Source organism: Gossypium hirsutum, chromosome A10 (assembly GCF_007990345.1).
Source record: "Gossypium hirsutum isolate 1008001.06 chromosome A10, Gossypium_hirsutum_v2.1, whole genome shotgun sequence".
NCBI lineage: Eukaryota > Viridiplantae > Streptophyta > Magnoliopsida > Malvales > Malvaceae > Gossypium > Gossypium hirsutum.
The window spans coordinates 66,336,573-66,350,050 of record NC_053433.1 but is presented as its reverse complement, the minus strand read 5'-3'; the positions used below and the strand labels follow the sequence as shown (position 1 = coordinate 66,350,050).

Below are 13,478 nucleotides of genomic sequence, written 5' to 3'. Positions count from 1 at the left end.
TTATTTTAGAAGCAATTGCTTGTTAAGTTGCATTTATCTTAGTGTTATTTAAGTTTACATATTTTTCAAAATTTATTTTCAATTTGTTGGGAAATATTTATTTTGATATTTTTAGTATTTTTGATGTACTATATATATTTAAAAATAATAATATAATATAAAAAATTAATAAGGGCGAGCCGGGCCGGGCTCGGGTTTTAGTATTTTTATCCGGGTTGAGCTTGGGTAAAATTTTAGGCCCATTTTTTGGGCCCAGCCCGGCCCGAGCCCAATAAATTGGCATGATTTTTTAGTTGAGCCTGACCCGAACCCGGCCCGACCCGGCCCATGAACACCTCTAATTGAAAATATGTTTCACTAAACTGTGCTTTTATATATTATATATGGGGAATTCATTTACACCGATATAAAATTATACTTTCGTATCTCTTTGTATTATTAAATTTTAATAATCAAACCATCATATTTTATATTCATTCATATAGATAATGCATGTCAAATTTGATGTAAATTAAAAAATTTTAACTACTTTTTATGTAAATAAATTTTAATAGTTCAATAAATATTAATATATATATTATTTTATACTTTTATAATAGAAGATATCAGATTGATTTGAAAATTTACTTGCATGGCAAATATAATTAGGGAAATTATTTGGTGCACTGTTAGTGGGGGTTTTAGAATCCACAAGTAGGGTCAGGAGATTGACAAGTGTCATATAAGAGTATAGTAAATTATTTTAATTTTTTAAAGTTACTTATAGAATAAAAAAGTACATTGCTAGTGTACCAAATATTCACTTATATAATTATATCGATAAATTTAAAATTTTAGATTATTAAAATATATTAATTGTATAAAAAGATAAGCAACAGTATAATCCCTCCGTATTATATATTGATTTTTCAGTATAGATTATAAATTATAGATGAAGCATGTAACATGTTTTTGGACTTTTAATATCATCACAAACTTTATTTTCCAATACTGGCCCAAGAACTCAACCCAATCAGTACCTCAACAAACGACGTCGGTTTGAATATGAAGCACCACGACGTCGGTTTTGTAGATAAAAACTAAAGCTCGTCCTCTTCCTTGGTTCTTTCGTCCTCTTCCATCTCCAGTCCCGTGATCGCGAAACCACCACACACATCGTACTCTTCTCTTTTCTCACAATTATCCCTTCTCTTGCAATGAAGATTTTCTCCGTTTTCTTAATTTCCTTTCTCTTCTTCGCATTTCCTAGGGTTTGCTCTCTTTCTTCTTCTCCTCTCTCAATCTGTTTTAATATAATTGGATCTGTTTGTAATTAATTTAATTTAATTTAATTTAATTGATTCGATTTTATTTTTTTATTTTTCTGATTTCATCACAGGCTGAATCTACTGGATCCGTTTTCTTCATTGATAGTACAAATAATCAATTTCTTCGCTCTCAGTCCTCCAACGATGTTGCTCAGGTTTAACTATTCATTTCCTTAATTTGAAATTAATTTCTTTTAATTTATATTTTATGATGGATTTTAAGCATCAAGAGATTGTGGATGGTTTTCTATTTGGCCAGAATATGTAAATTTGGAAACTAATATCTTGAATCTTATTAGGATTTAAATTCAGTAATTTAGCTTATGCATATGCTTTACTTTGTATATCACCCTTTTTATTTTTCTTCTTCATATTAATTTTGAAGATTGTACTGATAACTTCTTGTCACTATCTTTTTACTGTAAGTTATATATGATAAAAAGTGTATATATTGTCTTCTTAGATGGATCTTGGAAATAGTGGGGGTAGTATTTTCTTCTAAACCCTTTTATTTTTCTTTTTGTCACGCGTATTTGATTATCCTTTGTTCGTCATGTCTCTAATTTTTAACCTAATTCTGATCTTGCTTCTCACTTCCATTCTTTTTCCACTTAAATAGTCAGAGTCGATGCTGTTAACTGAAGTTGGTGCTACTGTATCAGTCTTGCTTGGTTTTGCACCACCCACTACCCTTTCAGCTGCTGGTTCATCTAAGGTCGTTCTTTAGTTATTAATCCTGAGTAATTAGCTTTTTTAATTCTTTGTTTTTTCAAAAGCTTGAAAGACATACTTTTTTTGCAGCTAAATGAGGTTCTCATTCCTAATCCATTTAATAGACCTCGAGCTGTTTTTATGCTTGAAGTCAGTGGAATCGATGGTATCTTCACTTTAACTTGAAGTGCATTTTCTGTGTTTTCTTTTTCTCCTACTCTCTCCTCTGCATTTTATTTAAATAAATGTTCTTCTGTCTTCAGATCCTCTTGTTGTTGACCCCAAGAATGCTATCTTCGGAAGAGCCTTGAAGAGTAGTGTAGATCTTGGCTCAAGTAAAGCAGACATTCAGCTTCTAGGTATCTGATCATTTGTCACAATGTAAAACTAGCACACTTTAGTCATAACTTTTCATGTTTTTTTGAATATATTTCCTAAATGCTTCTATTCATTAATTCATTGGGATCTGTTCATTATATTAATTTTCTTGCAGATGAAGAGGAAGTGTCTGTGGTTTCTTTGGATGAGCCTCTTGGAGATTACACTGAAGAAGATATTATTGACTTTGTTAGTTTACTATTTGATACCCTATTTGTTTCTCTTCTCGGGTTTTTATTTTGGTCACACATGTCATAGTGGTTTATATATATATGTTTAGGCATCCTGGTTGGGTGGATCATATGTTGCTGATGCTGCAAAACCTTTTCATGGAGTAATGACTATTCCTGTGGCAGATGTTGACAATGTGACTCTTCGTATGCCAGAGGTCTTGTTCGGGAACCATCCTTTCATCTGCTGTTTCATGATTTTTTTTTTTTTAAACTGATGCTGGGATAGTATTTTCTAGTGAGTTCTCATTACCTCACTGAGATCTTTAGGTTTCAATTCTTTGCAGAAAGCACACAAGGAATTTGTTTCAAAACTGCTTGCTCTGTACCGCAATATAAGGAAAGCAATGGAGAAGCATGGACATTTGTCAAAGACTTTGCGTAGACCTGCAGAGATAATAATGGGTTCTTTTGATGGTATTAAGGTACATAACATACAAACTTGTTTTTGCTAACTACTAGCATTTTGTTTCTATAGATTGATGTTTCTCTGGAAATGTATTTGAAGACTATCAAGTTTAAGTGGAAGGTTTCTTATTTCCTTCAGTCCACTTTCCCTGATAAGAACCACTTGTTAATTACATTATTGAAGAAGAAAGAGTTTATTTGCATTGCGGTACTTTTAGTTAAAACTGATATGAGAATGTCATTGCTCTGTGATGACAAATGGCATTCTTACCTGCCATGCTTGCTTGGCCTTGTTAATGTGTCCCTTTATTCTTATCAAATGTGTAATGGGGACACATGTCGTTTTATCTTCAAGAATGATTATCAATTGTCTCTTAACTATTGGCCTAAAGTGCAGAAAATAGTTAATTCTATCAAGTAATCTATTTTCATACTATTTTAGTTTCTGTACTGCCTTTTGTTTATGTTTCCTTCCTCGTTTTTTACCCATTGCTAAACCTTTTATTTTTTCCCTAAAACAAATTAAGGTTTTGCTGGAGCAGCTAGACAGAGATGGTGTTGATAAGCTAGGAACTAGGCTTCTGCTTGCCACACTTTCGAATATATATGGTTTACTGCAGACAGCTTATGGAGGTTGGTAACATTGAACTCTCCATCATTGAACAAAAACGACCTTCACCAATTAAGAGTGATAAAAAGCTGGTATTTCCAGTTTATGTTCTCCATTTGCATGCTCTATGTATACAAAAGTAAAGCCAGACATAGTTTGCAACTCTATCTAAAGAAAATAATGATATATGTTTTTTAATCTATTTTATCATAGGTTTCTTTATATGCAATAGTGAAGCTAGACATGCTAATTTACATGCAAGGCTCTGTGCATTTATTCTGGTGATAATATTTCTCAAAGTTTGCTGCAAATGCTTTTATGGCATTTTCCTTTCTATCACCCTTGTCCCCGCAACCTCTGGCAGCTAAATTGTTTAATAATTCTAATTGATGATCGATCAGGTCAAATTGTTGGAGTTATTGTCTTCAATGGGGTACCTCAGCCAGAATCAAAAACATTGATGAATGTGATCTATACCTCTCGCTCATCTCCACGTTGGTTAGCAGACACAACAAGCTCTGCTAATACCACCCTTGCTGCACAAGTGTTGGTTAGAAGGACCCTTGCTTGGATAACTGGAGTTGTTCTTCTTATTGCAACTCTCTTGGGGGTAAGATCTGTTTTATACATTAATGTCCAATGCCAGGCATTACATGCTTCCTATAGTGCATTGTCAACATTTCTTGTAATACCTTTTGGAAGCAGTTGAAAGTTCTTTTATTCCCTTTTTTCCAACAACTGGAAAACCTGGGCAAATTTTTAACCTGATGCACTCATTTACGCTTTATGTTTTTCCCTCAGAGGTGTCCATTGCCCTTTTTCATTTTTCTAAGATTTCAGAAACAATGCTTTTATCCCATTTTATGGCCAAACTGAAATTTGTATCCTGTAGTCAGAATTACTGACCCTGGAGATTGCTTTCTCTGTCTAAGAATATTAATAGATTAGAGGAATTTTGGTATTCATACTGCTCTAAACTCTGATGTTTGATTTCAAACAATCTGGGACTTACCAGGTTACAAGATTGACTATGGAAAAGATGGTAGGGATCAATAGAAATTTACCGGACCTTTGTGAAAGAAATAAAATAATGATCTCTTTAGATTGCTAGTGGGAAAGGTTTTTGTCTGTCTTTTATTGTCCCTATTGACTGATTTAGGAGATGTATTAACTCGTTTCTGTTCATTAATCAGTGGTGGCTGTAAGTCTGTTTACTCGATTGATTATGTTGTCAATAACTGTAGAATCAATATCCATTCTTAGTTTACCTTTGTGTGCTTACTGCAGGTTTACTTCCTTCTGAATATGCCATTGACAAGGGACACACTTTTGTATTCAAATGTCAAGCTAGACTAAGCTGGAACATTAGAGAAGCGGACAATGATTTTTAATATTTTTATGTGGGAAATAATTCAAGGATATCATGTATTTTGTTGTTTATTCAATGATGTTGGATTAGGTTAATCGGAGGTGAACCAAATGCCTTTTCCTTTTTCCTAGGCATTATTAGCAGCTTGCATCAAGTAGAAAATTGGGCTATTTTTCAGGGTTCCCTTTCGATTTGGGCGAAGGGGATGCGATTGAATTGATCTCTTGTTATTGTATCTATATATCTTTATTATTGTATGTATTTATCTATCTATATACACATATCATATGGTGTTCTAAGACGTGATTGTGTTTGTTATCCATTTGATTTTGGCTGTTTATTAAGTTTTCACTTCATTATTTAGTTTGTGGCAATTTTAAAATTTCTTAATCATTGTTGTTGTAGCAACAATCTAAGATAAGGGTTCAAATGTGTTTAAAGGGGATTGGAGAGTTATAGATAGTGTAGGGTTTACATTGGAGAAAGTTAAAAATGTCCTGTTAATTAATGTAATAACGAGGAAAAGGTTCAACTTCAATAAAGAACAGAGAGTTACGTCTTTGATATTGAAAATTCTGTAATAAACATAATTTACTTTATTTTTGGCAAGGAATACTATCGTGAAACTTCAAATAAGTTACTAGGTGGCTGCGCGCACTTTGTTGCGTGCATGTTAGAAAGGACTTGGCAAACATGCACATATATATGTTATGCATGCATGTATTCAAAACAATTAATCTTCATTATCCAAATTAAACGCCCCCCCCCCCCCAAACAGAAAAAAAAATCCAAATCAATGGTTCCTTATTTTAAGTCAACTCAAGATGTACAGATCAAAGAAGAGACCACCAATCAAGGACCAGAGAGAAAATCAAGTCCAGCACCCAAAACAGCCTAAAACAGAAATAATAAATCGCGACAGCGCAAGCAGTCAAACAGCCCAAATAAAAGCAAAATTTCAGCATTCGTGAACCCCTAACAGATATAGACAATAGGTAAAAGTAAAATGACAAAAAAAACACCGACATTGTCTACATATTTATATCATCGTTTACAAAAGAGTAAAACATATTTAACATTGTTTTTGTCATGTTTTTTACATACAAAAAATCAAATGCTATAGAGCTATTTACACACACCCAAAAAAATAGGATTTGTCAAAAAGAATTTGCTAACATGTCATATATAGAGGATGCTGACAATAGTTATAACTTGTTATTTAGTATTATAGTTTGTCAAAATTCAAAAACAGTGAGCAAATTGATCATGTTAGTCAATCTCATAGACCATAATCCATTCTTTCTTTGTCCCTACAGATGACAATACTATTGTTTAATTTATAAACATTTTATATTCTAAGATGAAATTAGTTTAGAAGTCTTGGGTGTTTCATAGGTGATTCTTCAGGAAATAAGTCATCTGTATTTGTGATGCTGATGGGACCTCAAGAGGTTTTTCAGCTCCATGTTGTGTGGAATTTGTTTGCTGGATTGGAAAATCTGTTTCATGTGTGGTTTGGAGAAGTTCGCTTGGGGATAAGCTGCAGAGGTTGATTAGATAAAGAAATACACATATAATTAAATCAAACAATAGTCTGACTTCAAATAACAAAATAAATTCTCTTAACCTATATTCACAATAAATTAGTTGACAACTTATATTATATACCAGTCTTGTTTGAAATGTGACGGGTGCTCCATCATCCCTCAATAAGATGTGTTTCAATGAATTATAACACCTCATACCAAACTCGGTCTCCAAGTCCAGACTACAAGGTGCTACACTCAAGATTCGAAATTCACGATCACATAATAGAAGCAATATGAAAACAAAATTATCTAATTAGCATTGCAATATTCATTTTATTAAAAAAAATATTTTTAAGATGTAAAAATTTATGAAGTAGCTTAAAATGCATACAACTTTATAAAGTTTAAAGGAAATGTATCCTACGGCCCTGGGTCGTCTCGTTGTATGCATATTACTACAAGAAGCAAAACTGTCTAAGCACGACAGATTCTAGCTTGGTCCCTCCTCAAACTCTCGAATTTCTCCTATTACTTGCAATACACAAGAACACTTATGTAACTTAGCGAGTTTTCATACCTTGTATTAGCACAGCGCTAGCTAGCTTGCACTTCATGGCTCAGTAACCATGTTTGACTTGTCTGATTTAGGATGGTTTTCCAATCTTATTGCCATAGTATATATGCCACACAGCCTGGCTCATTTACGGGCTTGGCAAAGGAGTTAAGTCAAATATGAGTCAAGGTGGAGATTTTTTGTGTATGCCTTGCATTTTAGACCAAAAAAGTGGGTGACATCACAACGAGAGAAGACACACCGACGCAATGAGCTGCCGACATCATGACAAGAAGAAAGCCGTTGTTTTGACAACGCGACACCTCCTATTCACGACGAAAATGGAATGCCACGTCATGACGTGGTGACGTGTTCCTTAAGTTTCTCAGTTTCCTTGTTTCAATTAAATTCTAATTTGGTGTCCCACTTAAACTCTAATTAATCTAGGGATATTCTAAATAGAAAAGCTACAAATTTCAACTTATGAAAGGGCTATAGTTACCTTAGGTTTAAACATAGAAGCTAACACAATCAAGAGAAACTTTTGTGTTTTAGTTTGAAGGGGTTTTTCCTTTGGGTTTCGGGTTTTCTTTGTTTTGACTCTCTCCATCTTGTACTTTTCTCTTATTAGTGAAATCTCCTTTTACCCGTGATTTTTTTTATCATTTTCAGAGGAGTTTTTTCACGTAAAATTTGTGTGTTTATTTTTTTAAATTTCTTTGTTATTATTATTATTATTTTTGGGATCGACTCATATAAAAAACAAAATGAGAAAAGTAGAGAAGATCGTAGACACAAATTTACATGAAAAAATCCCTCCAAAGAGGATAAAGCCATGGGCAAAGAAAGCTTCACTAATTTGACAAACAAACGAAGAGTAAAAGATGAAGAAAATAATCCCAAATAGAAAAACCCAAATCTAAAATACAAAGCTCTCCAAAAAACCTTCCCCAAAACTCTTCATCAAATCTCACGTAAGAGATATTATGTTAAACAGGGCTGCAGAGACGCTTTAAATCGGTTAATATTAAAGTTCTAATATGACTAAAATATTCCTAAATTAATAAGAGCTCAACTGGGAAAAGATAGTAGAGTTTAGCTGGAAGATGCAACCTAATTTATGTTGAATACACTTCGCCACATTGTGACATGGCATATGGCCTCATCGGGACTTCGTCTATCGCTACATCGTGCTCCTCCTTGTCGTGATGTCAATTTTGTTCCTTCTCTGGTTTGCCCAAAAATGTGAGGCAACCCCATAAATCTCCACCTTGACTCATACTTTTGCAACATCTTCTTTTCCAAGAACCATTAGAGGCCTAACTTGATTTTGCATAATACTTAACTAAGTCCAAACAGTCATTGGACTTTGAAACTAGAAGACTTTTAGTTTTCTGAACTGCAAAATCAAAATTGACTAGGGTCTACTTCTTACAAAAATAGTTCTTTGCCTTTCTAACTCCTACACAAAGAACCTTTCTTATTAAAAAAGGTCATACATTTCTCACTTGTATGACTAATTTGTTCGTGCTTCAAACGAGTCAACTCTGACTCCTTAAAAAAATGAGGAAATTACTACTTTACCTTTCACCATTGAACCATGCAGAACATAAAGACTGCTGGTCTTTCGACCTCTCATCAAAACGAGATGTCCATAAGATACCTTAATACCGCTTGACTCGATGGCGATCCTACTGCCATACCCTAAATTAGGGCCTAAAAGTTTTAAGGGTATTTTAGGAATTTTAGCCTTCGAGTGTTCAGAATTCTATGACATGGCAAATCGGTAATGTTTTCAATTATGGTTTTTAGAAAATTAAATCAATTTCTAAAAATGAGTTTTAAATGCATTTAATTGTAGAAAAAGGATTAATTTGTAAAAGAGTAAAAATTGTGAGTTTTTAAGAAGCAATTAGACCAAAATTTTAAAACTAACCAAAACTACTATTGCCATCCCTTGATTCTATCTTGCTATTTCAATCAATTTTGAACTCCAATTCCTAGTCCTCTTTGATTTCTATCACCCTTGAACCTTAAACCTCTATAAAAGACTAAGAAAAACACCCAAAAATACCATAGTTCCGCCATTGTCAAGCTTTTGGGTTTTTTAGGTTTCGATCAAATGCATATATTTTCTTCATGTAAGGTAAAAATTTAATTCCTTGTGAGTTTTAATGTTTTCTAGTATTTAAAACTAAGTTGTTAGCTGTTAAAACGCATGTTCTTGATAAAAGCAAAAAATCGGGTCATTAATGGTAAATTTTGGGTTTGTGGATAAAAACTTGATTTTAAAGTGTTTTTCAATTATATTTAACCTAATTAGAAGCTTTCTAAAGTAACTTTCAAGTTTCATCAAGGATTTCTAGGGTTTTAATGAATTTTCGTTGTAATTGCCAAAACTTGTCGAAAAATTTTGAATCCTTAAAACACATAGTTTTTTAAGTTTAAAGGTTGGAAATTAGTCATAGATGAATATGTAGATGAATGAAATTCATTTCATACAAAAAGATTAAATGTAGACTGAGATATTCGAATCTAAAGTTTTCTATGTTAAAGGTTTCAGTTAAAAGATAAGGCAGCTTAGGCTTATGTTTGTGACTGATTAACGAAGTTGATGATTGATTGTTGAATGTGTGTTTGTGTGGTTTGTCTTGTTGAAGTGTCGAAGTCAAAAGGACCTTCAACAAGTAGAGATAAAGGCAAAGAAAGCTTGTCTAAGTTTTTGGTTTTCGGCAAAAGTGTATATTTTGGTGAGTGCTTGGATTAGCTGCTCGTAAGCGATTCATTGTGTATTTGGGAATTTAGAGGTAGCCTAAACCCCTTCTTTAAATTCTGAGTGTAAATGTTATTTTACTTATGCTAATTATGTGATAAATATGTTTGTGAAATGTGATAAAGAAAGTTATGATGTGACAAAATATGAACATGTTGTGATGACTGTTGTGATGGTAAATATGAGAGCATGTTATTCATACCATGTGACAGTGTGTATAATATGCTAATGATATGGTTATGCAGAGAATATGTATGAATAATCGGTAAAGTAATATTTGATGCTAGTATGGATATTTTGGCCTTGTGACTTAATGAGACGGTTGGATATAGTTGGCATGCCATAAGATTGTGGGTACTCACTTATATGTGTTGTGAAATTTGGGGCATTGAGGCCTAGGGACAATTTTGGAGAGATAAGGGAATGCGAGCTAAGCTCCATTCACCATGATATGTATGTTTGGTGTGTTAGAGAGTGTTACCTATAAGCTACACTTATAGGATATGTTCAACTCTATGAGTTTATGTGTAGTGTGTTGGAGATTTGTGTATCCGATGAGTGATGATGGAGCTCACTTTTATGTTTCCTAACTCAAGTGCCAAATTATCCTAAAAAGTGTATATATATGTAATGGGATGTATGCCTAAATGAGTATGTGGATGCTATGCAAATTATTATAACTTGCGTTTAATTGGGATTATATGTGACTAAATGTGATTAATATGCATCAGAATATATGGCTAAATATTCATATATAAATGTGTAAAAGGGATACATGAAAGATGATTCAATATGTAAATTATGGCACTAAGTTAAAGACGTTTTGGAAAAATTCTATAAGTTGTTTGGTTGATGTATGATGGCTTGTTTGCGTAGTGGTTATTCTGAGCATTCACTAAGCTTGTTAAGCTCACCCACTCCTTTTAGACCATTGAAGGTAAGTAGTGCTACTGTGAGCAATGTGGTCTCGAGGAGTGATCCAAGCCAGGAACTTAGTTGCTATTAGTAGGGGTTAATTGTTTAATTAGGTTTGGCAATAAAAGGCAATGTGATAGGTGTTATCTGATTTTTCTATGAATTTTTAGTTGATTGCATGCCTATTATGATTGGTATTTTGTAGACTTGAAAATATGATGTTTGGGATTTCTATTTGAGGTATTTGTGAGTATTTTATAAGGTATTTGATGTATGACATTTAGGACTAATCGAGAATGATCAATATGCTAATACATGTTATATTTTAAGGCCTAGAACAGAGGTATAAATATTTGGGCTTTAAAAATGATATCTTTGCTATTTTTAAATTTCAAACAGTCTATTTTGCTTGTAGGTATCGATATTTTATCTCGAGTATCGATACTCGAGGTGAAATTACCGATACTTTTTCGGTGATACGATATTTTTTGAAAGTTGGGTTTTTGAAACAAGGAACAGTAAACTAATTTGGTAGCAATTTTCCAAGTGGTATCGATACCACTTGAGAGAAATATTGACACCACTCTTTTAGTATCGATACCTACGTAGCAGTTTGGAGAATTTTTTGATTGATTTAAATGCATGTATAATTATTGTTATAAGACTATGTGATGTATGTTTAGCATGTAACGATGATAACTAAAAAGTGAGATTGACTTAATACCTATATGAATAGTAAAATAGAAGACATTTCTTTTACAATGAGATTTTAAAATGTTGTGTATAACACGAGTCGATGATGTGGCATCCTGATATTTGAGATTGACAACCAGGCCAAGTATAAGGTGCTACATTTACAACACTTTGAGTCTAAATTTTTGAAGGAGATGAGATTCTTCTTTAAATCAGGCACATGCCAAACATCTGACAATGTCCTAATTATTCTGTCGTGCATCCTGATTTGTATGGTACCAAAAATGGTTACCTTACAGGGTGAATTCTTTCCCATAGCACAACTCCACCTTCAACTGCACTATATTTAGAGAACAAATCCTTGTTTGAACACATATGGAAAGATAACCTCGACTCTAGAATCCACTTGGGTGTAAGTTTATTGGAATGGTAATCCTTAATACAAAATGATAACCTAGCATGTGCTTAACCAATGAGATGAAGTTAACATGCAAAAGACTATGCCAAGGTGGGTTATGAACATATTTAGGCCATGTTAAATACCATTGAAGTTTATGGTTGTGTATGGATGTTGAGGGTGACCATTGGCTTGGGAAATAGCCTCCAAAAAGGTCCACACGGGTAGACACACGGGCATGTGTCTAGGCCGTGTGTGACACACGGTCAGTCTCTATGGGCGTGTTGTATGGCCATGTGTCTTCTGGACCTAAAATTTTAGGTCAGCATGCATGGTAGTAAACACACAGGCAGAGACACGACCGTGTGTCTCAACTGTGTGGAGGACACGGCCTAGTACACGAGCTTGTGCCTTGGCCGTGTGCCCCCAAATGAGTGATGACATCATAAATAGAATGTCTAAGTTTTTGGACACAGGTGTGTCTAGGTCGTGAGAGGGACACGGGCATGTGCTTGGCCATGTGAAAACCCCTATAGGTTCGAAATGGAAAATAAATCAAATAATTCAACACGAGTGAGGGGCACGGGCGTGTCCCCAAGCACAAGAGCGTGTGCTTTGCCTCCACACAGGTGTGTGAGGCATAACCCTAGGCATTTTACTAAAATTTTCCATAGTTTTTAGTTTAGTCACTGACCGCTAATAATGCATAGTTTGGGGCCCTGTAGGCCCATAATAGGGACAATATGATTTTGTTCATTTGGTTTGAATTTGGAAAAGAAATTTTACAACTCGTCTTTCTGAAATATCTGAGTATGTGTCCAGTAAAGCCTCGTACTTTTTTCTGGTCTCGGGTACTGGTAAGGGGTGTTACATTTAGTGGTATCAGAGCTATGGTTTAGTCAATTCTTAGGCTAACGTACCATGTAACGAGTTTAGCTATACATGCCATTATACAAATTTTGATAGTGTGACATCACTAGATTTTTAATTATATTTGATTATAGTAAATGTCTTCTAATCAAGCATAAGATGAGTCTAAGGGAGATGAGAGCCATGCTCCAGCTTCCGTACAATGAGATGTTTCTAGTAGTAGTAGAAGGCCTATGTTAGAAGGCCGAGAAGAGTCGTGAGCAACCTTTTTTGATATGATGGATGAATGGTTCAGGGAATACCTGAGAAACTGCCTTGAAATACCACGTCCACCTCCACCTGCTAACCGACATGATGAAGTACCAAGGGTTGTTGAACTAGTATGAATTGGGTAAGGCCCCAGTGGATAAACTTAGAAAATACAGGGTTGAAAAGTTTAGGGTTAAGGTCGATGATGATGTTAAACGAGCTGAATTTTGGCTCGAGAATACTGTGCGAGTTTTGGATGAATTGTCATGTACACTTGAGGAGTGCTTGAAGTGTGTTGTATCTCTTCTGAAAGATACTGCATACCACTGGTGGAAGACAGTATCCTCAATGGTACCAAAGGAAGACATTACATAGGAGTTCTTCCAAGCTGAGTTTAAAAAGAAATACATCAGTCAAAGGTTTTTAGAATCGAAGTGAAAAGAGTTCCTGGAACTCAAAAAAAGAAATAATACTGTGTAAGAGTAA

General features: G+C 34.2%; 1 protein-coding gene across 1 annotated transcript; it reads left to right on the top strand.

Moving 5' to 3' along the window:
- Window positions 1–1,068: 1,068 nt before the first annotated feature.
- On the top strand, window positions 1,069–5,314 carry LOC107897032 (uncharacterized). The gene is made up of 11 exons (XM_016822363.2): window positions 1,069–1,250; window positions 1,379–1,462; window positions 1,927–2,022; window positions 2,109–2,184; window positions 2,282–2,377; window positions 2,512–2,585; window positions 2,677–2,784; window positions 2,914–3,051; window positions 3,562–3,667; window positions 4,046–4,254; window positions 4,932–5,314. Exons 1-11 carry the CDS (start codon window positions 1,197–1,199, stop codon window positions 4,998–5,000), a joined length of 1,110 nt encoding a protein of 369 aa, XP_016677852.1. The 5' UTR covers window positions 1,069–1,196; the 3' UTR covers window positions 5,001–5,314.
- The last annotated feature ends 8,164 nt before the right edge of the window (window positions 5,315–13,478 follow it).